This window comes from Chelon labrosus, assembly GCF_963514085.1.
Source record: "Chelon labrosus genome assembly, chromosome: 7".
Taxonomy (NCBI): domain Eukaryota; kingdom Metazoa; phylum Chordata; class Actinopteri; order Mugiliformes; family Mugilidae; genus Chelon; species Chelon labrosus.
Genome location: NC_140343.1, coordinates 20,197,065 through 20,221,575, shown reverse-complemented (window position 1 = coordinate 20,221,575; position 24,511 = coordinate 20,197,065). Strand labels below are relative to the sequence as shown.

General features: G+C 41.4%; 2 protein-coding genes across 5 annotated transcripts; one reads left to right on the top strand and one right to left on the bottom strand.

Moving 5' to 3' along the window:
- Positions 1–114: 114 nt before the first annotated feature.
- Positions 115–6,942, bottom strand: fbxl5 (F-box and leucine-rich repeat protein 5). Its single transcript, XM_084548519.1, has 11 exons — positions 6,789–6,942; positions 5,856–6,071; positions 4,890–4,985; positions 4,492–4,687; positions 4,182–4,367; positions 3,942–4,067; positions 3,290–3,444; positions 3,110–3,192; positions 2,230–2,964; positions 1,536–1,684; positions 115–1,171 (listed from the first exon to the last, which is right to left on the bottom strand). The coding sequence occupies exons 1-11, from the start codon at positions 6,870–6,872 to the stop codon at positions 1,095–1,097; spliced, it is 2,103 nt and encodes a 700-aa protein (XP_084404645.1). The 5' UTR covers positions 6,873–6,942; the 3' UTR covers positions 115–1,094.
- A 519-nt stretch (positions 6,943–7,461) lies between these two features.
- nek1 (NIMA-related kinase 1) lies at positions 7,462–23,554 on the top strand. Of its 4 annotated transcripts, XM_084548515.1 has the most exons (35): positions 7,462–7,573; positions 7,967–8,115; positions 8,221–8,317; positions 8,424–8,521; positions 8,750–8,833; positions 8,945–9,012; positions 9,101–9,187; positions 9,628–9,682; positions 9,988–10,188; positions 10,283–10,355; positions 10,986–11,098; positions 11,270–11,335; positions 11,657–11,716; positions 11,799–11,846; positions 12,037–12,117; positions 12,448–12,644; positions 12,723–12,842; positions 12,949–13,051; positions 14,185–14,268; positions 14,370–14,447; positions 15,272–15,367; positions 15,458–15,664; positions 15,765–15,818; positions 15,931–16,165; positions 16,379–16,489; positions 16,601–16,777; positions 17,680–17,850; positions 17,952–18,057; positions 18,213–18,289; positions 18,377–18,594; positions 19,184–19,332; positions 19,509–19,882; positions 20,040–20,173; positions 20,279–20,411; positions 22,156–23,554. In XM_084548515.1, exons 2-35 carry the CDS (start codon positions 7,999–8,001, stop codon positions 22,167–22,169), a joined length of 4,086 nt encoding a protein of 1,361 aa, XP_084404641.1. In that variant the 5' UTR covers positions 7,462–7,573; positions 7,967–7,998; the 3' UTR covers positions 22,170–23,554. The 4 variants fall into 4 exon arrangements, with proteins under 4 accessions (XP_084404641.1, XP_084404640.1, XP_084404642.1 ...); XM_084548514.1 differs by having other exon boundaries at positions 7,462–8,115; XM_084548516.1 differs by lacking the exon at positions 11,270–11,335 and having other exon boundaries at positions 7,462–8,115.
- The last annotated feature ends 957 nt before the right edge of the window (positions 23,555–24,511 follow it).

Here is a 24,511-nt window from a genome sequence, read left to right as displayed (position 1 = left end):
TTGTATAATAGTCTCATAATGCTTTAACGTTTTTGGATATAACATGACCTGGATGTCTGACAACCTTCAGACAAATGGCCTCAAAACCACATTTTTAAATAAAAAGTCTGCGTGTCAACAAAAAGAGGATTTATTGCAGATTGTTGGATATGTATAATACATGTAATTATCTCTTAAATGCATTTAAGACACTACTCTGACTTGTTTGCAAGTATTAATATGACCAGCTGAAATTTCTAACTTCAACATACTTTTGTTTTATTATAACCTGAACATTTCCAATAAACCTCATGCAAGACTTTAAACCAGAAAACAAAACCTGCTGCAGTTATGAATGATTATTTTTACTTCCCCAGCAGGTTCTCTAAAGGCTCCTCAGCAATCGCTGTGTCCAAATCAGGTGAGCATTGGTCCATTTGGAGTGCATAAGAGGAAAGAAAAGCTAAAAAAAAAAATTGGTTTCGGTGACAAATCCGGAAAAAATTTTGAGACTATACCGCACATCATGGACCAAGTCCTATGCCTCAGTAACTCAAATAGTTTCTGTGTCGGCGTCAGGGTATTGTAGCGCAGGGCAGTCACAAATACCTATGTACAGACCCTAACCGTCAACAATATGACAGACTTTGAGATCAGTCAGCTTCAATGTAAAGAGAGGATCTCTCCTGTTCAATTTTCCACATCCATGTCTTCCGTAGAAAAAACCATTTGATCCTATAGTCAGCGACTGTCCTGATTATAAATGAGTTAACAGCAAGGGGAGAAGCAGACTCAAGTAAATCTGTATAGTCTGTGACAAAGCAAATGTGTTGAACTACAGGAAACACTACCTACTTGGTGTTCAACTTTTTTTACTTTTTCAAACCCAAAAAAGGAACCCGAATGTACATTTGCAGACACTTCAACCACCCCCTTTGTTTTCCTTATCTAAAGGATTATTCCCATTAATAATATAGGCGGAAATAACAGGAGCAGAATTACAGTTTCATCAAGAAACATTTTTACGTGACACAAAAATACAGCAAACGGTATTCCCAGGATAAAGTGCAATAAAAAGGAGAAGTGACATTGTAGGAGAGCATTGCTTGGCGGTATCACTCTCCAGAGCGACAGCATGCTCTGAAGCCGCACTGCAGGTTCTGGCAGCCGCTGGCCGTGTCTGCATGAGGACCTGGGGAGAAACACCACGCTGGGGTTACATACTGAGCTGCATCCAAGAGGACAGGTGAAAAAAAAATGATATTTGAATGATTTAATAAACTGTACGCAACTGCACAAAGATCTGGCAGTGAATACTGAAAGCATCATTGATACTGGCTACTGTAATGCCCACTTACCTCCTATCTCAGCAGCACCGATTACTTACACTTGACACGCCATGTGAGTGGGGTTAGTAATGTTTGTTATAGTTGCCACACACTTTAATGGGGTTTACTCACAAATAGCTTATGTCACCATTACATCTTAAAACATGAACACAATCTTTTCCTCACTAAATCACGTGCATGCATGATTTTGTGTTTCACTTGTGTTACCGTTGATGTTGTCGCAGTAATAGAAGTGTTCATCATTGAGGGAAGGACAGGCTGACACAAGCTCCTGCAGCCCGACCTCAGTGATGAACAGGCAGCCAGACAAGTTGAGGTGCTCCAGGAAAGGAAGCCCTCCCCGCTGAGACAGAGCCCTGAAACACACACACAGTGCAATGCAGCTTTATTACACCCACATCCAGATGAACACTGATAATCCAGCCTTAGCCTGCTAAGGGCTGTACTGTTGACCATAGCTACATTAAAGTGCAATGCTTTTTACTAAATGAAAGTGAATTAAGTTAATAATTGATGGAAATATGCCTCAATGAGCACGTCTGCAGTTGTATCATTTTATACTACAGGTGAATAGGAACTCAATAACAGATACCGTCCAAACTGCGTACGTGAGAAAGGCTGCAGGGAGGAGGGGTTTACCAAGATAAATGACTCACATGTTTTGTTACACCATCCTCTGTTGAGCTAGCACTGAAAACAACACTTGCCACTTACTAAGTTGTTTTGAAACTTTGCATCAAATGTGGAACTTAACATTTGATCACAATGACTCATTCATCTCACTGCACCTCATTAGTTTCTGATGAAATAAGCTCCAAATAAACCCTTGTAAAAACAAGTTATGTAGGAAATTTTGCTATTTGGCATGTGGAATGTGAAAACATCAAGGCATGATTATTACCTCAAGCCCAGATCGGTGATTTGATAACATCCAGAGAGACTGAGAAATCTCAGTGAGCGTTTTGCTTCTGATCGGTCAGTCCTGTTTTCAGACTCCACACACTGCAGGCCCCCAAACATAGAGCACTTAGTCCGTAATTCTGCAGTGTTGTTTCTTGTGGTCCCTGACTTGCGCTGAGGCCCAGTAAAAGTCCTGAGGGCCATGTCAGTAGTGCAGCAGGTGGAGTGACCACAGAACACATCCCCAGACATAGCATACTGCTGGTGCAAATAGGAGGCTTCTGAGCCAGTCCTGTGCCCACGCCTCATCCTCCTCTTGCAGCAGCACGAGCCTCCCACAAGCTGCGTCTCAACAAAGCTTTCTGCGTCCGGGAGAGACATCCCACCACGACGGCTCCACTCTGCAGCGTCTTCAATATCAGCAAGGTTTGAAGTGTCCAGGACCCACACTTGTGTGGGCATGCAGGCAGCACCCCAACGTCCAGTCCCCTGCTTGAAAACGATGGCCTGCCGCTTGCGCCCCATTGAGTGCAGGTTTCTCTCATCCATGAGCGTGATGGGAACTGTGGAGCTTTTGAGCAGCTTGGCTCGCCGGTCTGAGTGTTTGTCAACACCAACGGAAGACATGACGTCACCCAGCCCAAAAGATAATTTCTTCAGGGTGTGATCAGAGATCTTCTCACAGCCCGACAAATCCAGGTGCTCCAGAGAGCGACAAGCTCCGAGAGATGACCAGCTGGAAGAGGGAGGATAGAAGAAACATAGCTTTAAGTTTTCTGTGTATAAGGAAAAAAATGACCTAGGATTATTTTAACTACTTAATCCACATGGGACCCAGCACAAAAACTTTTTTTTTTTTAATATAGTATATATATATTTACCTGTCAAAGGCTAAATCTGTAACATCAGTCTGGGTCAGGTCCAGATGAGTAATGTTGGGGCAGAGACTGAGGATTTGACGGACCTGGTAAGGACAAAAATAAAGTCAGCGATAGTATTTACAGTTCACTTGCAACATATTTCATTTACAGCGTCAAAGGAAATCATTTTGCACAGCATACCATTTTACTGGAGACGGTAGAACTGTACGCCAGAGTGATGGTCTTAACAGATGGACCCACAGCTGGCAGAAGGTTCTGGATGATCCCATTCAGGAGCCTCTTCTCTCTCTGAGCAGTGCTGATTGCCAAGGAGCCCTCTCTATTGCCCGACATGTCTGATGAGACAATGAACAAGATGAATTTACAGTAAAGAGCTAATGAGTCGTTACCTTGACAGGATGGACTAATTAGACATTGTCAATGCTATACTGCAGACTTTTATACTGTAGCTGAGCCTGAGAGAAGGGGCTGCATCGTTTTATTTCAGTGCAAACTCTTATGAAGGTGAATAAAGGTGAGTGTTTGAGAATGCCTTGTTTTAAGATCTTGGTGCAAAGCAGAAATAGATACCACATTTAAACAAGACTTTTAAACGCCTAATCTTAAACATAAACATCTTTTACAGCTAAACAGTTACATATGTTGTTTTTTTAAGGTACACATCGCTGATTGAAGAGTGAAAGAGAACTGAAGTGTCAACATCACATAAATGATACACGTGTAAAGGCCTGGGTGTGAAATTTACACATACTATGAGCGCTCAGTGAATTTTATCCAGTGACTATTTTAGTCGGTAACAGAGGAGAGTACTGTGCTGAAAAAAAAACCTCACCAGACTCATCTACATCAGCATCCTCGTCCCATTCCTGATAGGCACGACCCTCATTCTCCCGACTCTTCACCCACTCCTCGTCTGGCTCCTGATCTAGATCCCCAGGTGGCCCGCTATAATAATCACCTGCATTAGAGGCACACATCATTTTATTTACGGCACGCCACAGGATATGCGCTAATGTGACAAATTTGACTCTAAAGTGCAAGTCATCTCTCTCGAGCTGAAACTTGAGGCTACCTCTGGCCCAGCGCACAGGATACAGGTGCCTCCACAAAGAGCCGGTCTTGGCAAGCTCCGACCAAGAGCTGCACACTTGGCTACAGCGACAAAGATCTTCAGGTCCCAAATAATGGAACAGCCTCAGCATAATTTCCGTAGGCAGCTCTGAGATGTGGGCTGAAGAATTCCTGTTCTTTTCCAGTTCTGAGAAAGACGACAAAACAGCTCTGCTGGTAAGTGACTCAAATACCAAAAAGGTCAACTGCAGTTTAAAGTAATGTCATCCACTTCTGAAACAATTTATTTTTTTGTAAACATATTCACTGACCATAATCTGTCTTCTCGTGATCTGCATATTTGAAGGCTTTTTTCAGCTCCTCTGCTTGGCTCCACAAACTGAAGCCCTTCAGCACCTCAACTGCACAGCCCCCTTGCTGCTGGTTGCGGTGTTGCGCTATCACCTGTTTCTTGATGTCCTTCAGCTCCTCATAGGTGAAGTACTGCATAAGCATAGGCTGAAACACCTGCAACAATCTTCTTAGTTTACAAACGGCTTGCAACAGTCGAAATGAAGTGTAGTGTGACCAGACACATTGCCATAAATGTATTTTATATTTGTACTGTTGTTGTTGCTTACTAACACAATTTAGTCTTACCTATTTTAGGAAATTAATTACTTAAAATATGTTTATACTGAAAACAAAAAGAAATTTGAGCAACGTATACCTCCTCTTCTTCCTTCATGTGAGGCAGAAAGTCCTGTGTGAACGCTTCCAGTCTCTCCTTCAGCTGCTGGGCATAGTTAAGCTGCTCGTATTCACTCTAAAAACACATTACAATTATTAATTTGTGATTTTTCTTCAAAAATCACCTCCATGCTCACTCACATACTACTCCCTATACAATGGACACTCAGTAGTTCGCTCAATAGGGAGCAATAAATTGTGTGAGATTTTTTTGAAGAAAGCAGGGCACTAAGTTTTTTTAGGGTTATTCTGCAGACGCTGGATTGTTTGGCATGATAATTATCTTTTTAACTTTCTTAATCCAAATATTTTGGCCAGTCTTTGTGAATTTAATATAATCCTTTGATGTAATCCATTTATTTAAAACAATGTCATGGCAGCACTATTTATCTATGGAGAAATCTTTTCCGTTAGACAGGAAGCAGGATCTCTCTCCAACGCAACAGAATGTTCCTTTCTGTTTTCCAAACTGGCAGAGAGGAAGTTCAGATTTACACAATTGCATTATTCTGGAAAGTCCATTTTTTTGGTTTTGCCCTTGGTTTGAGAGAGAACAATAACGCTTGTCTCCAGTTAAGCAGATCACAAAAACAGCCCTGCCTCTATTGCAGAGTTCAGCTTTATAAATTATGCATACAGCCTTTTTCTTGCTAAAAAAAACAACACGGAAGTTAACATACAACCCTTTGTTTTAAATTCCATTTTAAATACTGTATAATTTTCTGTCTTTAAAATTAACATGTACACATGAAAATAACAACTCGAATGCTGTCAGTCTTTGCGTGGCTACTGTAGTTATTCTAATTACAGTGTCCTCCCACCACAGAGCATCGGGTATTAGTTCTGCAGATCCCATTTATGTAAAGCCTAGTATTTTTCTAGTGAGTCATTTCTTCAGATGCAACAAGTGCATCTTGCAACAATAATTTACAACATGTATATTTACCTTAACACTGTGCAGTCCTTTTTCAAAGAGAGACAACATCTCAGACAGTTTGTTGTCAGAGTGCACATTGTACACAGTGCAGCAGCGCTGCTGCAACAGGCCAATAATGTACTCATTCTCAATTTGTTCGTGCATCTTGAACTCCTTAAAAGTGGCGCACAGAGACTGTAGAAAAGACCGGAAATCATTGTTGTTGGAGAAGTTGGTTTTAGACAGCTGTGGAAAAACAAATAAAACCAAGAGTTATTTATTATAAAATGTTGCGTCACTGATTCTGAGATCCGTGTGATCTAAATAACTGTTAATAATGTTGCTGTACAGCAACTGATACTTGTCATAACAGCTGCGATTTGCTAGACTGTAAACTCAGACAGCTAACATTACAGCAGCACTGTATTTTTGGTTAGCTTATAGTATGTTAGCTCAGTCGTGGTCATTAGCTAGCGTCGCTTCTGTCACGTATCCTTCCTTCAAACAAGCAGAACTGTGGCCTGTTCCCGATTCTTCATACGAGATATACTACGGTCACCGGGAACATGTGTTGTGACACGTAAAACACGTTGCATAACAAGAGATCTCGGCAAGTTATTTAAGCTAACAATCAGAATGCAAGCGTTAGCTAAGCAGGGAGTGGGCTATAAAAACTTTATGAGGAGCAACTTAATACATGCTTCACGGTGCTGGCTAAGTACACACATCTAAGTAATACTAACGTTACGCTCATAAGTCCATCCACAGGTATAGCATATGATCCCTATGCAGTCGTGAGACAATCATGCAATAGTTCATCTGCTTCGGCTCACTCAATCCTCACTCTCATAACGTACAAGCTAGCTAACACGCTAGCTTACGTACACTTCTACGCTGGCCATACGCCGTCATATATTCCTCAGTAAAACACCAAATTGACGATAAACATGTATTTGTACACACCTTTTCGCAGTATAGGCCCACCAACTGTTTCATTCGCCAGTGTGGGCCAGTAAAAACATCCACCTCGTCCGGAAAGGGAGCCATCTTCACTAGAGCTCACTGCGTCATCTGCATTCAGTCTGCGATACTATCAAACAAGAAGGCGTGCGCGAGCCACTCACGTGACCATAACTTGTAAATGACGGCGCTTGTCAACCAGGGTTCAATCATTAATTTGAATAATCGATTATATGAAATGAACTGTAACTCATATGATGCATTTCTAATGTTCTTGATGTTTTTATTGTTTTGGAATTCAAAAACATGTCAGCAGTGCAGCATACTGTTAGAATTTTATTAAAGTACCATTTGTTAGTGATCGGTTTTACACAGAGCACCACAGACCCAAAGACCTTTCACTGCTGTTATAAGCCAACAGCGTGACACCAGTTCATGAAATGTGAAGCTCTAGGGTTCGGGACAACAAACTCTTTGCAAAATAAAAATAAAACACGCTTAAAAAATGGTGGAAACACAACGCCAAACGTGTCACGGTGGCCTCACAGCCACGGTTAGTTTGTGGTTGCTATGGAAAATGTCCACAGCAACAGTCCCTTTTGGGGGCGGAGACTCGACCGTCATTCATCACAAAAGATAACGGACAATTATATGAACCAATGAGAGACCGACGTTTGTGAAGCTGACCAATTAAAATGCAGAACTGGATTACTGAAGTTAGGTAGAGAGCGCGAAGACAGAATCAAGTGCCAGAACCTCTGCGAGATAGCAGCGAAAAAAGACTAATGGTGAGCTAAGTATTATCCAAATACTATCATTTACACACCGCTAACCGGCGAGAGACGTTAATTAAGCTCTATATCCCATACTATAGTATATGTAAAGTGGGCTTGGTCTTCTTGTAGCTTCCATGTAACGGTAACGTTAGCTGTCTTGCTACCAGTTGTTTTGTGGCTTGTCTCTGAGCATCACGGTCTGAGGCGAGAGGTTGTTTGCTGTCTGACAGCAGTTCTTCATTGAGCTGACATTATTGCATATTTACAGAATGACCCGCATATGACTACTAGAGTTAACGATAGCGGAGGAAATGGTTGCCTTTTTCAAAACTACCGTCACTGGACGCTTGATGAGAGCCTGATCAGATCGAGCACAGCCGTACCGTATACTTGATGTCTTTGCAGACCCAGCATAAGGAGCCAGTCATTCCAGTAACATGGACAAGTACGAAAAGGTGAACAAAATTGGGGAAGGCTCGTTTGGAAAGGCCATCCTTGTCAAATCCAAAGAGGATGGACACCAGTATGTCATCAAGGAGATTGGCATATCTGGAGTAAGCTCCTTCCCATAATATTACACAAGCTTAATGTGTCAATATGAACGTGTTCTCTCCTGTACCACCTTGCTCTGCTACATCCACTGTTCATTACTTTGACAGATGTCAAGTAAAGAGAGGCAGGAATCTCGTAAAGAAGTTGCTGTTCTTGCCAACATGAGTCATCCCAACATTGTCCAGTATAAGGAGTCTTTTGAAGGTATTCACACCGTCCAGAGAGCTTAGCTGAAGAATTTCAGAGGAGGCTTACTGATCACAGTGTACACTTTAGTCAAATGACAAACCATCATTTCTTCCGTTTTCAGAGGGGGGCTGTCTGTATATTGTGATGGATTACTGTGAGGGTGGAGATCTGTTCAAAAAGATTAACTCTCAGAAAGGAGTACTTTTTTCAGAAGATCAGGTAAGCCACTAACTCTCGTAGGTAATCACTAATGTTTTGGTAACTGCTGCTGACTGACTGGAACAGCGCACAACATGCAGACTGAACAAATCCAATCCAACATGTTTGTAGTCTTCACTGACCACCCTGTTTCAGCATTTTAACGTTTCTCCCATGGTTTGTTCTGCCATTAGATTTACAAATGATATTCAGTGTGGAAGTTGCTTACTATATTCTTCCTTTTTCAAGATCCTGGATTGGTTTGTGCAGATTTGCCTGGCACTCAAGCACGTTCATGATCGAAAAATCCTCCACAGGGACATCAAATCACAGGTTTGGCTTCAGGCACCACAGTGTCTTCCTTAGCATGATGACTTGATTGTTTATTTGTCAAGTACTGCTTTGTTTGCACTTCTCATCACTCTTATCGTGATATCTGTATAGAATATATTTCTGACAAAAGATGGGACTGTACAGCTTGGAGACTTCGGAATCGCAAGGGTGCTGAACAGGTACATATAATATTGTCTCGGAAGAGCTTCAGATCTCAAGATTTGAGACTTCTGAAGCAAAATACAATTTGTTCTCTTATGTTTTCAGCACTGTAGAACTGGCAAGAACATGCATAGGAACGCCATATTACCTGTCACCAGAGATCTGTGAAAACAAACCGTACAACAATAAAAGGTACTTGGTGCACTGGAATACCACAATTTCAGTGTTTGTCTTATTTGTGATATCAGTTGTAATCCACGGGACAAGCTATGTCCCCCATCGAGATGTGAGCCATGCAGGATTAGGTGGCGGTCTCAGGGTGATGTAAGGATATAGAGTGTTCGTTATTGATCAAACCTGCTTGTGTACAGCGACTGCAACAAGCTAGTATTGATTTCCTCTTTAACTATTTTAGTATGCCTGTAATCTAATCCACCGTTCTTGCAAACAAGGAAGATAATTTAGTCACATTTCAGTATTCAGAGAGTTTTCTTAGCTCTTTTCTGTACTTGGGTTTATAAAAAAACAAGGATGTCTTAACACATGAATGTGAATTTACCCTAGAACATATCCCTGCCTGTCCATTTGTATGCCCTTTCCTCTCATTTGCCCTACTTTCCCTCCTTCCGCAGTGATATTTGGGCCCTAGGGTGTGTCCTATATGAAATGTGCACTCTTAAGCATGCAGTAAGTATTCTGCGTGAGCTGTTTGTTTATTAATGTATATTGAAAGTACCTTATGCTGCCTTGTAGTGCTCTGTCACGTACAGATTTGTATCTACTCACTGTGTATTCCTACATGTAATGTAATTAGAGAAGTTGGTTATGAGGATGTTTTGTCTCATAATCACATTTGTTCCTCTTCATGATCTCAGCCGCTATCATCTTAATAATCTCTTGCTCCATAATTTATGTGGTCAGTTGTGATTGCCTGCAGTAATTTCTATGCAGGGGTTGTAACTCTGTGTCTCTCTGTGCGTGTTTCTTCTCAGTTTGAGGCTGGCAACATGAAGAATTTGGTTCTGAAGATAATTCGTGGCTCATACCCTCCCGTGTCTGTACACTATTCCCAAGAACTGCGTTCTCTCTTGGCTCAGCTGTTCAAACGCAACCCTCGAGAGAGGCCCTCAGTCAGCAGTATACTGGACAAACCCTTTCTTTCCTGTAGAATAGAAAAATTTCTCACACCTCAGGTAGAGTACACAGTTTGTTGTCTTTGATAAACTCTTAATTTACATAATACAGACTGTGTTCAGTTAAAAAAAATTGTTCTTCTCCTCATTCCAGATTATTGCTCAGGAATTCCGCCATACTTTTCTTCACAAGCAGCCTAAAGTGGGTGTGGTCCAGGTGCCAACAGGTGAGTAAACTCTTCTTTTAGCTTTGTGCAATGCTGCTTGCCACAGCATCTTATTACTAAGAGCTGCAAACTCTGACACATTTTACATTCCACAACTATGCAAGAGGCCAAATTAAGTGTTTTAATACATTTAAAGATATATGAAGAAAAATAAAATGTTTAATAAAACATGGTACATATGCCATATTAAAGTCCCAGTTTAACATCAGTTTCAGAGAAAAGTAGAAAACTTGGGAAGTGAATATTGAAATTCTTTAGACTGGGCTTGTCTTGGCAGACACAGACAAACCTACAGAGAGATTTAAAACTGTAGAGGAATGTTGGCCTCCACCTACACATTTGTTTCCTTTAATCATCATATCAGGACAAAAATGAGAGAGAAATTAATAATAAGATCTCAACCACACATCCCACCTACTCTGATGTAGTTCTGCTGGATGCTTTGACCCATTTGACAACCCATATACTTTATGGATTTAATAGTAGTATTACAGGAACTTGATCTTGGACAATGCAAGGCAGAGTGTGGCCTTACGCAGTATGTAGTCTTTATTGTTGGCCTGTGTAGTTACCATACTCTTTCCAATATTGATTGAGAAAAATTTTCTCATTCCATACCTCACGCTCCAGCCCAGAAGATCACAAAACCAGCCGCCAAATACGGAGTGCCTTTAAATGTGAGGAAGGTGTCAGATGGAGCCAAGAAGCCTGCAGAGAGGAAACCAGCTGCAAAACAAAAACCGGTTAGTTTATTGTTGATATTGATTGCAATCAAAAATCTTTGGGCGTCACAAAGCTCTATTTGGTATTGCGCTCCTCGTCTTCTGGCACAGAAGCCTAGCCTGGCTTCTGACATGCCAGAAGAATCATACTGTGTTGGCAACCTTTGAACCCCAGTGTCATATGTTGCTCAGGCCCCTCTTCCAGCAGCCCCCAAGAGAAGAGTGAGTCAAGTGGAGGAAGAGAGGAAAAAATATGAGGTACAGCTGAGAGCCCAATAATACTTGCATTCTCTGTTAGATTTCCCTCCCTTGTCTCTCCTCTCTCACCCACACATTTGAAGGTTCCTTCTTGCCAGCGTTTTCAGTTTTTCTCTCTCTCATTACATTCGATCCCTATCCTACCCTTTTTCCACTCCTGGCCCATCCGGAGTGTTCTGCCTGAGTTGCCGTTCTCTTTTAACCAACCTCTTCCCTCCTCGCCTGCCTGCCCTGTGAAAGAGCAGTCCTGCTGCCACTTGCCTCAAAGCTGGTCTCTTTAAGATGTCTTTTTTTTTGTGTGCTTTTTTTCTCATTCCACAGGATGGCATCAGGAAGAAAAGGATGGAGCTGATTGAGAAAGAAAGAAAACAAAGAGAGCAGGCAAGCATTTTGTTTTCTTTAGTCCCACTGAAAAATGAAAAGTTTTTGCATTGCATAATTCTGTGATCTGTGTCCCCTTCAGATGTTCCTGCTGAAAGCAGATCAGATTAAGAGATATGAAAAGGAAAAGGTGGGTGGTGGACATATACTTTGTGGATGCTTTTATCTTACCTCTTTATCAGTGGAAAAAGCATAGGAAGGGTAAATGTACTGCATGTCCAGTGTTCCCATTAGGAGCTTAGCCACGACTATTGTCTCATTTGATCTTCCACCAGATGATTGAATTAGGCATAAAAACCTGAACCTGTGATCTCTTACAGATCAATCGAATAAATCAAGCCAGAGAACAAGGCTGGAAGCATGTCTTGAGTTCTAGTGGAGGTAGCAGCCCAGAGAGGAAGGTAATGGATACCCATTTCCTTTTTTATGGTCCAGGATGTTCCAGACAATCAAATATATCCATGTTTTATGTTCACATTGCAGTTCTGCAGTGTGGCTCCTAACAACTTTTTGCAATTTAATCTTTAATTAATTAATCCCTCATGGGGAAACTCTGTCTCTGCATATAACCCATCCATTCTTTCGCACAGCCATGTTTATGCTCGTAGCAGTGGGCTGCCACCCATGCGGTACCTAGGAACCAGTTTTGGGTTAGGTGCTTCAAAAATGTCTTTCCAGAATATTTATTTTCTCTAATGTTTACTTTCTGTTCATCCTCTAAACTCTTTTAGCATTTTGTAGGCGGTGGAAAGAGGGCTGCAGGTGTTGGCCTCCCTCTCCCAACTGCTGTTCATGGCCCTACTCAAGCTTCTGTCCCCAGCAAAACCCCATATGAACACTACCATGCAGCTTTGGACCAAATGGCTAAACCACAGCCTAAAGACATCAGCAGGGAGGGATCCTCACCAGGACCAGGCAGCCCCATTCGGTAAGTTATCTACTTCTTTAAACAGTTGTAGGTGTATTCAGTAACTGTTGTGAAGGAGCTGCCTCTGTGCGTTTGAAGCGTACCACCTGCTGCTGGCCCAGTACTGCCCAACGGCCCTGCCCGACGCCTAAACCCAGATGTAATCAAAAGAGAACTTCAGAGGCTGCAGCATGTTACAAAGCAAGCCCATATTAGTAGGTCAGTCAATCAGGATGTGGCACGTCTGGATAGTACCTTTACATCCTGGCTCTTTTGACAACGTGAAATATGGTTTACACAATTTGTTGGTGTATTCTGTTTTTAGACACCGTGGACATATGGGGGCAGAACGGGCCCATCAGGTGGAGGAGTTTTTACAGCGGAAGAGAGAAGCTATGCTCAACAAAGTCCGTGCTGAGGGACAACTGGTATGTTAAGTGTCTTGAACCTTATTTTATGGGTAACCTAGTATATTGCCCTGTTATTGAAATACCTAGGGTTATAGATATAATTTTATATGCACAGAGTGACACTGATGTTCTATAGCAAGTATTGTGGATATTAGAGCTACCTTGGGCAATATTTTTATATTAGTGCTGAAGCAAAGCACTCAGTGTGACTGCAAATCCCACTAAGAATCATTTTGGTATTCTGGTCAACAACGTGAACTATTCAGAACATCATTCATCATCCAACACTCAGGATGTTTAACATATTATTAGTACACCTCTTCTCAGGCCTACTAAGGTGTACTTCTCACCATATCTGATAATCTGACATATTATTAAATTTTTCATAGTTGTTTTCGTTTGATTGAGCATTAATATGAAGTATTGATCAATGCAGCTTTAATTAAAACCTGGTCCCAACTCATAACTATTGTGGCAGTAAGATGTTAGGGCCTACGTCCTTCTAAAGTGTGGTTAAACTGAACGGTAAACAGGGTACTCGGCAAAACCTGGCTGCACTCTATGGAAGCCGGACTGGTACGCTTCGGTGCAGGAGACCTAGAGCCAACAAAGAGGAGGAGGTAGGAGCTCAGGCCTGAATGCGCAGCCTCACACTCCACCTCACTCCTAGCACGTCTGGCTTGGCACGTCCCATATGTCTGCACAAAACTCCCCTTGACACACCCATAATTCAACCCAGCAGCTCAAACTCATGCCCTCGCACAGTGTGTTGTGCCCTACTGTCCAGTGAGGCTGTTTATTTATCCCAGTAATGGCTGTCATCCCATTTCAAACAACCATCTCAGTTCTGAATTGTGTTACAGTTTTTTTTTTTTAATATGCATTTGTCATGCCACTGTCAGCTGCAAATATGTTGTGTTGTTTTTTTTTAATTCTGTCTGCTGTATTAATGTTAGTGTATTAATGCTGCCATCATATTGTATTTTTTTATGTAAAATTGAGTCTTTTTTTCTAAATGCTTACTAAGCATGTGAGGGTTATTTGTGTGAATGTGACTTCTAATGTCAGTGCTGTACTCTCCCCTGTGTGTCTGCACATGTGTATCCAGCAGTTCACCTTTCAGTTCGTAACATTTATGTATTTGTTCTCAGGAGTACTTGGCAATACTGAGGCAGATCCGCTTGCAGAACTTCAATGAGCGTCAGCAGATCAAAGCCAGACTCAGAGGAGAGAAGGTACATTCCTTCACTCCTAGACTCTTAGTTTGCCTGTAATGGAAGTGCTTTCAGTTCTCTCTGACATTTTGTCTCCTGGCTGTTCATGGTGTGTGTTTCAGTGCGACAGTGATGGTTCTGATAGCCAAGAGTCCAGTGAGGAGGCAGAGCTCAGGAGAAAGAAGATAGAGGCTTTAAAAGTGAGTTAACAAAAATAGAATACATGTACATGTATTTGATTACCTTTTTTTTTTTTTTATAGAGGTCTCTTTCACTGAATAAAATGACGAGGGGAAAAAAGAGTCAGTCAATCAAATGAAGCCACCCCCTTCATGACTTTGTCTGCCCATGTTTTGCTCTGTTACTTGTTATGATGAGGATTAGAACCAGATTGAGAAAATACAGCAGGGCTATTGTTGTGTCCTTTTCACCATATTTCCTTAAATAAAAACCAATAGTTAATTAAAAGCAGGGTCTCCGATAATAATATGAAAACAGACTGATTAACTCATGGTGTCTGTTCACAGTGTCAATTTCTTCCACTGTAATTTAGTAAATTCAACAACATAATCATGCTATTTTCAACATTTTTTGTTTTACGGATTATTAATTTCAAGATAATATTTCCACTAACTGTGCCTGGTGTGGCACAATGATGCACTTTCTTTTCTTTTTTTTTATTTGTTCCAATGAACAGGGTCAGCAGCGAAAAGTGTTTTAGTCCTCATAAACAAGGCCCACCTAAACAAAATCTGTATCAATTTAAGTGTACACTATATGCTCTCTTCAAAACCACTAGACCCCATCAAGAGAAACAGTCCTTTCATGTCACAAAAAAATCTGACCAATCATACATTTCAAACAGAGGAAATAAAGGCCTGCTTCAGATAAGGGCCTGTTACCTCCTATAGTTAGAAGGTAAAGTAAATAAAGGCCCCAGTCTCTTTTGAAGGAAATGCAGTGTTTGCAACCTGTATTTTGATGGAAACGTGTTCGCCTTTATTCATGTGTGTGTACCTGCCAGGCCCAAGCAAATGCCCGCGCTGCTGTACTGAAAGAACAACTAGAGAAAAAGAGGAGAGAAGCGCACGAGAGAGAAAAGAGAGCTTGGGAGGACCATGTAAGCTTTTGTTACTTTGTTCGGCAGTTTATTCAATATTCCGTATTAGTCAAGTGTAGTCTAATCTTTGGCTGTTGTGTGTTGTGTAAGCTTGCAGCTCGGGGGGTGAAGGTTGCCATGTCGGCAGGAAGCGTAGCGTCGGTGGCAGCAGTAGCAGTGTCATCTACCTCTGACAGTCCTCCTCCACAGCCCAGCCCCTCTCAACCAGACATCGCTGCCAAAGCTCCTGTCCTGCCTGTATCCAAACTCTCCACCCCATCCATATCCATGACTGCTGCCCTGAAGAATGTTGGAGCAGTCAGTATACATTTATGAAGTGCATCACACCTTGTGTCATAGTATTTTTTTGTGTATGCATCTTCTGCTTGTATTAATTTTGCCCTTTTGTTTTTGGCAGAGTACTCCACTGAAAGAAAATTTGCCTGAACCAGAGGCTGCTACTGTGATCCAGGTGAGCTGATTTGTTGCTTGTCATTTGTAAATAAAGTACGTAAAGACTGGAAACCGCATCGTTAAGCACTCCAAAGGGCAAATTATATTATGCAATGCTTTCTGTGTAACAGAGTGAGAAAAAGCAGATTCTGCGCAGACTTAACCAGAACCTAAAAGCCCAGAGCCCTGCGGAGGAGGTGGAGGAGTCGCCTCCAGCGCCTGCGGAACCAAGACCTGCTCCTCAACAGAGCCAGGCTGACACAGAGAAACGCCCCTCTTCAAACGGAGAGCGCAAGAAGTGGGAAGCAGGAGAGCTGCCTGTACTTCCTGCTGCCGAGCAAACCTTGGAGGAGACCGCTACAATCAGTGAGTTGAGCCTTTACTGAACAAATACTGTAACTGTAGCTCTAATGTAACTATATTGTATTTAACGTGGTATGTCTTGACAAACATAATAATACACTTACAGTACCACCATAGCTGTAAGCAATAATAATAATACACATTAGTTTTTCAGTAAATTCTTTAACTGATTTTGCTGACCTTTTTTTTTTTTTTTTACCAACATCAACTCATTAGCTGCAGAAGATAGACCATTCTCTGGTGAAAGGAAGAAGTGGGAGGCAGGAGTTCCGATTGTCCTGTCTTTAGCCCAACAAACTCTAGAGGACACATGCATCGCGACCATCGGTGAGTTTTCTCCCTGAGGGAGAAATGCTAAACCCAGATACGACCCCTGTTTTCATGTGCCCATTGCAGCAGCAGTCTACATTCTCTCTCTGTGTCTATGTATTGTCTCAGAACAAACAGTGGGTGAAGTTATACAGATGGGTGGGCTGCAGGAAGAAGCTCCCAGGAAGGTGTGGGGAGCGAGTCCGGACTCTCAGGTGCTGAGGGTACTTCAGGAGGCAGAGCTTCAGCCTCTCACCCAGCCGCTTGAGGAAGTCACCATATGTGAGGACGAATTTTCTAGTCCTGGTTAGTTTTCAGTCTTTACATTATTTTTTTTTTTTTATTATACATTCAAATACAGAAACAGGGTTAACATTCTTACTTCAGCTTTGTTTTTATTGTTCTAAAGACCTTGCCTTTATTTAAAAGCAACCGGAGAAAGGAATGGCAAAATGGCTATAGACATTTGAAAAGATTTTGTTGTGTTTACCCTAGAGTTGCACATTTTTGTCTTGATTATCCGTATTAAAAATATTTGTGTTGATACAGATAAAATGAGACACACGTTTCTAGCAGAAAATGCTAGTATGACTTAAAGACGCTACCTTAAGCTGCAAACAGCAGAGTACTGCATGGAATTTACAGTGTCCTAAAAAATGTGAATATTGATAATGGTCAATATTCATTATCAAACTATTTACTGTCAGAGTGAAAATGGAGTTCTAGTATTGTAATGTAATTAAAAATATTTAATACATAAGTATTCACCTCCTTTAAAGTGACTGACCTAATTCAACTGAGGTACCAGTCTCACAGCTGATGAAACGGAGAAAACCTGAGTGCGGGGAATGTGTCTCAAGTGGCTGTAGTATGAAGATACCAGTGTCTGGCAGATCCAGTCACTAGTTAATTAGTATCCCTGGCTACAATTACACCGTGAAGACAAAATAACGCTCTAAGTGACTCTGAAGAAAGGTGCTCTGTATCCACCAGGAGAAGGATACATAAAAATTCCAAGTCACTGATCATATATCATATAGAATCTATATGATTTGGCTTGGAATCATGGTCTGCACCGTTGAGCATTATTAGCGTGAAAACCCTTTCTAAATGGTTTGTTCTACTGTTGATGTGATAGGTTTGGAGAATACATATTTGTTTATGATGTCCAAGTTGATTAGTCCTTCATGGTGTCACATTCTCTCCAGATAAGCCCCACCAGGCCGCAGCAGCACCTGACACTGTGAAGACAAGAGAAGTGTCAGCCTCTGCTGTGTCTGGGAGCCCAGCAGCTGCAAGCGAGGCTTCACATCAGGAAATGTCTGTGGCCAGTGAAGTAGAAAGAGAGACACTGCCACCCAATCTTACTGAGACTCAGGGTTAGTATGTCACTCAACCTGATATTTATCTCATATTTTTCTATTTATTTCAAAGCATATTTTTAGGACAGTGCAATTCTATCTTGCCTGTATTCATTCAGATCCAGCAGACTTGGAATCTGTGGTTTTGGAAGAAAGTCCAAAACTGGTCTCACATCCCCCAGCTGGTGTGCAGCAGGCGTGGGAGCAGGAAGCCCAACAACAGATGTGACTATTTATCCTTCTTACTTGTGCTATTATGATTAAATAGATTATAGATGAAAAATAGATTAATGACTATACTTTAGCTCTAACAGAAAATAAAAGATTTTAACAAGATAATTTAAAGAGGTCTGTTGTGCTGAAGTATGTTTCTCTTATAGGCCACCAGAGGGCATTACAAGACCAACAGACTCCAAGGAAGTTGACAAGAATCCAGAGAAACCAACTGAATCATCTGGTGAGATTAATGTGCACTGAGCCAAAGCCACTTTATTCAGTGTAATTATTTCCTTAATTAAATCTGTCCTTCCTTCCTCCTCCCCAGCTGCAGCACAGTTTGAGGAGCCTCTGTTTATGAAGCTGTGTTCCCCGGCCCACCGACGCACTGCTGCCCTTGCAGTCCTCTCAGCCCAGTCCTCCATGGATGAATCATCCTCCTCTCTGGCCTCGCGCTCACGCTCTGTCTCACCTCTGCGCTCCAAGCACCAGGATGCCCTCCTCATAGGACTCTCCACTGGCATGTTTGATGCCAACAACCCCAAGGTGACGACTGGCTGAACGTTGTCTTTTCATTATCATTCTGAAAACTGAATTGCATAATGAGAAAAGGTCTAGTGGTAATTATTAAATGACCGCATAAGAGTTTGTGACATTATTAGCAGCTAGAGAGAGGTGTTGAGGAAATTCACAGTTGTTCTTTGACTTGAAATGATCGAGAGGCTTGTGTGGTATTTTGGGTAGGACTTGAGTCTTCTTTATTAATGAAGGGAGGCTGAAATGGAGCCAGGGCCATTAATCACATACTCTCTACCTGCAGTAGGTTTGATAGGAAGGAAAGATCATCCATCAACCTATATCTTTCATAACCTTCATTAGGGACCTCGAGATCTGCAGAACCAGGCTCAACTTTTTAACATGCATGCAAAGAGCCACATGGAATATGAATGCGTCGCAGTACCATAACCCATTCCTCTCCGTTGCCTTTTGAAACTTCTATTTAATTATACTTGCCTGATTTGCACTTGCAACAGTGACTAAGCAGGAATCAGCTAAAAGAACATTTCAGTTACACCAATCGAAACTTCTGTGCCCCACCAAAATATTCTGCTTGTTGCTGTGCTTGCATTGCCAGATGCTGCGAACTTGCTCTCTCCCAGACCTCAGTCGACTCTCAGCTGGGACTGCGGCGACCAGTGAGGCTAATGTAGCCCCAGACAACAACCTGGAAATAGAGGACATGGATGAAGCAGCTAAAGATGAGGACCAGTCAGAGACTGAGGAGTAAGAATAGCACAAATGATATTCCTAGTGTATGGAGATATTGTGCCTTTTTTTATTTTCATTGTGTGTGACAACACTGCAAAAGGATGCAGAGCTCCTTTTTTGCAAAGAAACTAAATTATATATAAATGTAGCCAGTAATGATGTGCATGATGAGGCTATGTTTTGTTCTCTAGTGCATATGAGGATCAAGATCTGCGGGACATCAGGGCTTCCATGGAGAGGCTGCTGCAGGAAGAGGGTGACATAATGAGGAGCCCTCCAGAGGATGGAGCAGGAGACTATAATGGGAACCCTCCAGAGGGCAGAGACCAAGAGCTTTTCAACAGGATTGCAGCTGAGATCAATCAGGACAACAATCAGATGGCTGTAGAGGATGATGATGATGACGACGACGAAGAAGATGAAGAGGAGGAGGAGGAGGAAGAAGAGGAGGAGGAGGAAGAGGAATGTTCAAATGGGAGTCCTGGTGATGAGGAACTGCTTACAAATGGTGTGGGAGAAGATGACCACAGTAATAACAGCCAGCTCAATGAAGAATGGCATTCAGGTAGGAGGGGCTGTCCTGGGCTGAAGTATCATGTCTTTCATAAGTGGCCATGTAAAAATAGGTTATATTGCAAACGTAGCAGCCACAGAGTGATCAAGATCAAAAGCGTAACTGCTTTATGAGAATTACACAATTGCACTGTATATGTCCACAATAGACGGCAGTGCAGAGGAACAGGGCGGAGAAGCGGAGCATCACGACAGCATCTTCAGTCGTCTGGAAGAGCTTCGCTTCAACCTGGAGCAGCAGATGGGCTTTGAGATGTTCATTGAGGCTTACAATAAGATTAAGGTACGAAATATTCATTATTTCTCTCTAAAACGTTGAGGTCGTCTGTGTAACCCATCTGTTAAGTGCTACTGATTTAACCGACGCCTTGCCGTTTTGGTATTCAAGGCTATACATGAAGATGAAGATGAGAATATTGACCTGGGCTCCAGTATGGTCTTAAGCATTTTGGGAACTGAGCACCAGCATCTGTATCCCAACATCCTTCATCTAGTAATGGCAGATGGCGCATATCAAGAAGGTTAGTGATAACGGTGTGTTGTTCATTTATCATTTCCACCATAATCACCGGTTAAACTCACTCTGTAACTTTTTCTCTCCCAGCCCTATTTTGTTCATCTTTTTTTCCCCACAACTCTCTTTTTAGTTTTCAGTCACTTGTGCTCACCACAAAAATACACGTGTGTCTCACTTCAATTTCTTCTGTTGAGCAGCTGCTTCAGCTGTGTCAGAGTACTTTTGAGTGTTTAATCTCAGCCCTAAAACCCTATCCTTGTATCTCGAGTCACTTCAGCGACAGGGACTGAGGAGGTGTGAAGCACACTCTTAGCGCAGAGCAAGACAAAGCAGATAGATGTCAGTTTTCAGACAGGGGCCGCAGCTGAAATAGAACGAGGGGGAGCGTATTTCATTTGCGCTTGAAAGGTTTCCCTCTGGCTGGCAGCAGCCTTCAGATTCATTTTTCACCCAACATCTTTATTTGACAATTCTTTTGTTTTCTATTTTTACCGTCTTCTGAAGGAGAGTTAGAGGATGCAAATGTCAGACAGCTCCCTGGAGGATTCATTTCAAGATCTGTTAAAGATGGATTGTATGACTCAAATTCAAACAGCCCGGAATGCATTTTGTAATATTTTTAAGGCAGCTGTCAGATAACAAACCCATGTACCGTACTAATGTATTAGTCTTCTTTTACTGACACAAACTGAACATCCATCACATTCATGCACCAAATAGAAGTGTGTTAGGTCAATTCTGCTACCTGTAAATAACTGTTAAGAAGAGACTCAACTGAACATAAAGTATACGAATTAATCTTCTTTTTAGTCAGATTGTGTTGCAATGCAGTGCTTTATAGTAAAGGCTAAGATCAGCATACTCTCTTGTTCTCTATCTTTGTGGTCAGTGTCAAACGGCAAATGCTGATTAAACTAAACTAAGGCAGGGCTGATAGGAATGCCATTAATTATTTTCAAGATAATAAAAAATTAGGAATTACTAAAGTTTGTTCCATCGTTGACCTCCAAGGAACAGATCGAGTGGGAGGCATGATTTTGTCATAGTGGTCACAGTGGATACAAAGTGGATATAAAGTGCATTTGTTTATACCTTATATTGGAAATGTAGCATTTGGAAATCTGTATATTTTTTACTGACATGACCTTCAGGTTGGACCAATAAAAACTCTGAGCCGTATGATAGATTTATTTTTATCCTATTCTTATGTACAGAATCTAACCAGAGCAAGTCTCAGTCATGAATACTGTCTAAACTGTCTAAACAGGTGAAGGGCTCTAATGTCTGTTTCTGGTCCCCATAACACAGTAAGCCCAGAGAGACTTGTTCACCATATGCTCTGAATAAATGGGTTGCCATCTTTAAAACCTACTCTCCAGTCCTCCTAATATATCCCTGGGACTACCAATCACAGATTGAGATATTACACAGGAAAAGTGAAAACCTTTGGAGGACATACCCTCTGGGATGTACACAAACTTTCATGGCAGGTCCTCAAATAGCCTTGACTATATTTCAGTTTGATCTAAATGTGGTGGATAATCTGATTGACCAGCAATCTTTTCACTAGAGTCGTGTCGCTAACAGGGCTAAAAAATACTATATGTTACATTTTGTATAATTAAATTAAAGATGTTGCATTGTGGGATCATTTGCTACTCTTCTGTGATTTGCTATTATATGGTTCAGCCCCTTTAATGAATTATCTGTTCCAACACGATTCTCTTTATGTTCTCTCTCTCCTTTAGATAATGATGAATAATGTTTTGTGCAGTGGAGTTGCTGGCAGCTATGACAATCTGCTAGCTATCCGATGTCTTCCTATGACGCACATCATTGGCAGAAGGATCTATGCATGAAGCGACGCAGCCTCACATCTAACAGTGTTTCAGGCACACTTGCATGATGTAAAAGTAGTACACTCAAGACTGTATTTTGTACTTTGACTATCAGCACCTGACACTATTTTCTAACCAGTGTTCATTCGGAAGTGCATTATCAAATTCGTGTTCCTATTAACCAAAGTTAACGTCAAGCTTCTGTACATGTTTCTGAAAGTCTGTAAATGGATGACGTGTGTATCGTCTCACTGATTAATAGCTTAGACTTTCTTAGTCGTTGGTTCAGTTGGACTCTTCGGTGGCATTTATTTTTCGTGGGAAAAGATCTGGTCCTCTCAGGTGCTTTCTTTGCTTCTCATGCTCAACTATAGCTTCAGACCATAAACCAGGTCACCCCGACGCACACCGCGATTTACTCAAAACCAGTTGAACCTCTTTTTGTTACAAGTGTTTTCACCAAGCGCAAACTTAAATATTATCTACTACATTTTCCACGTTTCTTACCGTCTCAAACAACCTAAATTAAGTCAGACTTGTTAGTGAGACTGTTGTATGTCGCCATGGTACTGTAGCAAGACTGGATGGTGTGAAGTGTGGGCCAGGTCAGAGTAATGTTCAGCGCAGAGACGTGTACTGGTCATATAACCGGTGGTGTAAATGCAAGTAATAATTCAGACTTTAAATTAAATATTGTAAATCTTTATATGAAATAAACCATTTTTTAAAGTATTTTAGGTCTTTTTTGCATTTATTTTTGCCTCATCTTTCTCCTCATCATTCCAAATTAACTGTCTTACAATATTAAAATAAATAAATACGTTTTTTAGAACAGCCTTACTTTAGGAATGTCCTCAAAAAGTTTAAAAGAAGACACAGATCACCAGGTTGCAGTGCCATTGGTGAGTACACAGGTCTATTTTAATCCACAGTCCTTCAACAGTCCACTCGCCCCTCTGTCATCTAGCAGGATTTATCTGTACTTGTAGCGCCCATGGGGTAATATAACACAAGCCTTCGCTGTTCTAACACTGCATCTGATATAGTGTGACAGGAGAAGTCGGTGTGTTTCCTCTGCGTTGGAGTATAACCGAGTCAGTGACTTCAGCAATAGCAGTAGCATCCTTTTAGGAAGAGTAAACAAACCACCCTGATAGCGGAGCTGTGCAGCAGTTCATGACTATGGTCTACAACGGATGTCGAAAACTGGCATTGTTCAAGTTAAAATGATTTTTGACAATTTGTATTTAATTTAGATGAAAAAAACTTTTTCATCAAAATTTTGGCATTTGATTTTGTTGGGTACATACGGCATGTACTAGAAAGAAATTATTAGAAACTGTGGAAAGCATTTCAATTATTAACAGTAGAAATGAAGATGATGGGGAGCAAGCGTTAGCCTGGCCAGAGATGGAGCCGCAAATTGATTTCTGACACCAGCCGCAGCATAAACCTGTCATCACTGAAATGAAACTGGAAAATGGAAGAAATATTTTGTCATCACCCAGCATGCATTTTCAAGCTGAGGCTGCACATTGTGTGATAGATTGATTGTAAATCCAATCTGTATAATTTCACATGTGACATGTTGCACATGTGACATGCATTGGATTAGATTTTTTTTGTTTTTATTTTTTAAGTGGACGTTTTCATGAGCATAAATGAATCGCATTCCTTATTTACTCTTGTACATAAATTCTGGCCAGGTTCAGCTTATTCAGGCTGTTAGTTAAAGGCCAGAAAGCAAGGTTGTTGCACGCCTTCATTCAATATTCATGCTGTGTTGTGGTTATTTGTTGTTGCTCCATTTGCTATTTAGTAATTCTGTTTTCATTCCCACTATGTGACTTGTATTATGCATGGGTGATCATTTTATCTTTGCAGAGGTTTGCACTTACATGAGGGGTTATGACAAAACACTCATGACTTTCTTTTAAATATTTAGTGAGGAAAACACATTATAGTCTCAGTTTGGAGTCACAATGTAGCACCACTAACACTTGTTAATTTTGTAGTATAGTGTCGCCCTCATGAATTCTGTTAAAGCGAGCTTTGAGGAAAACAAAAAGACAGTTCAGTCATATTACTACAGTGTAATACACTCCCACGCAATGTCTCTGTTTGACATTAAACTCAGGATGTAATGAAGTTACCGCTGGTTGGGATTTTCCTTAGGGCCTGTGTTTTGCTCGATCCTACCACCCAAAGGGGAAAACGAACCCGCAGAGAAATGCAGTATATGCACTCAACCGTTATCAGGCAGCAT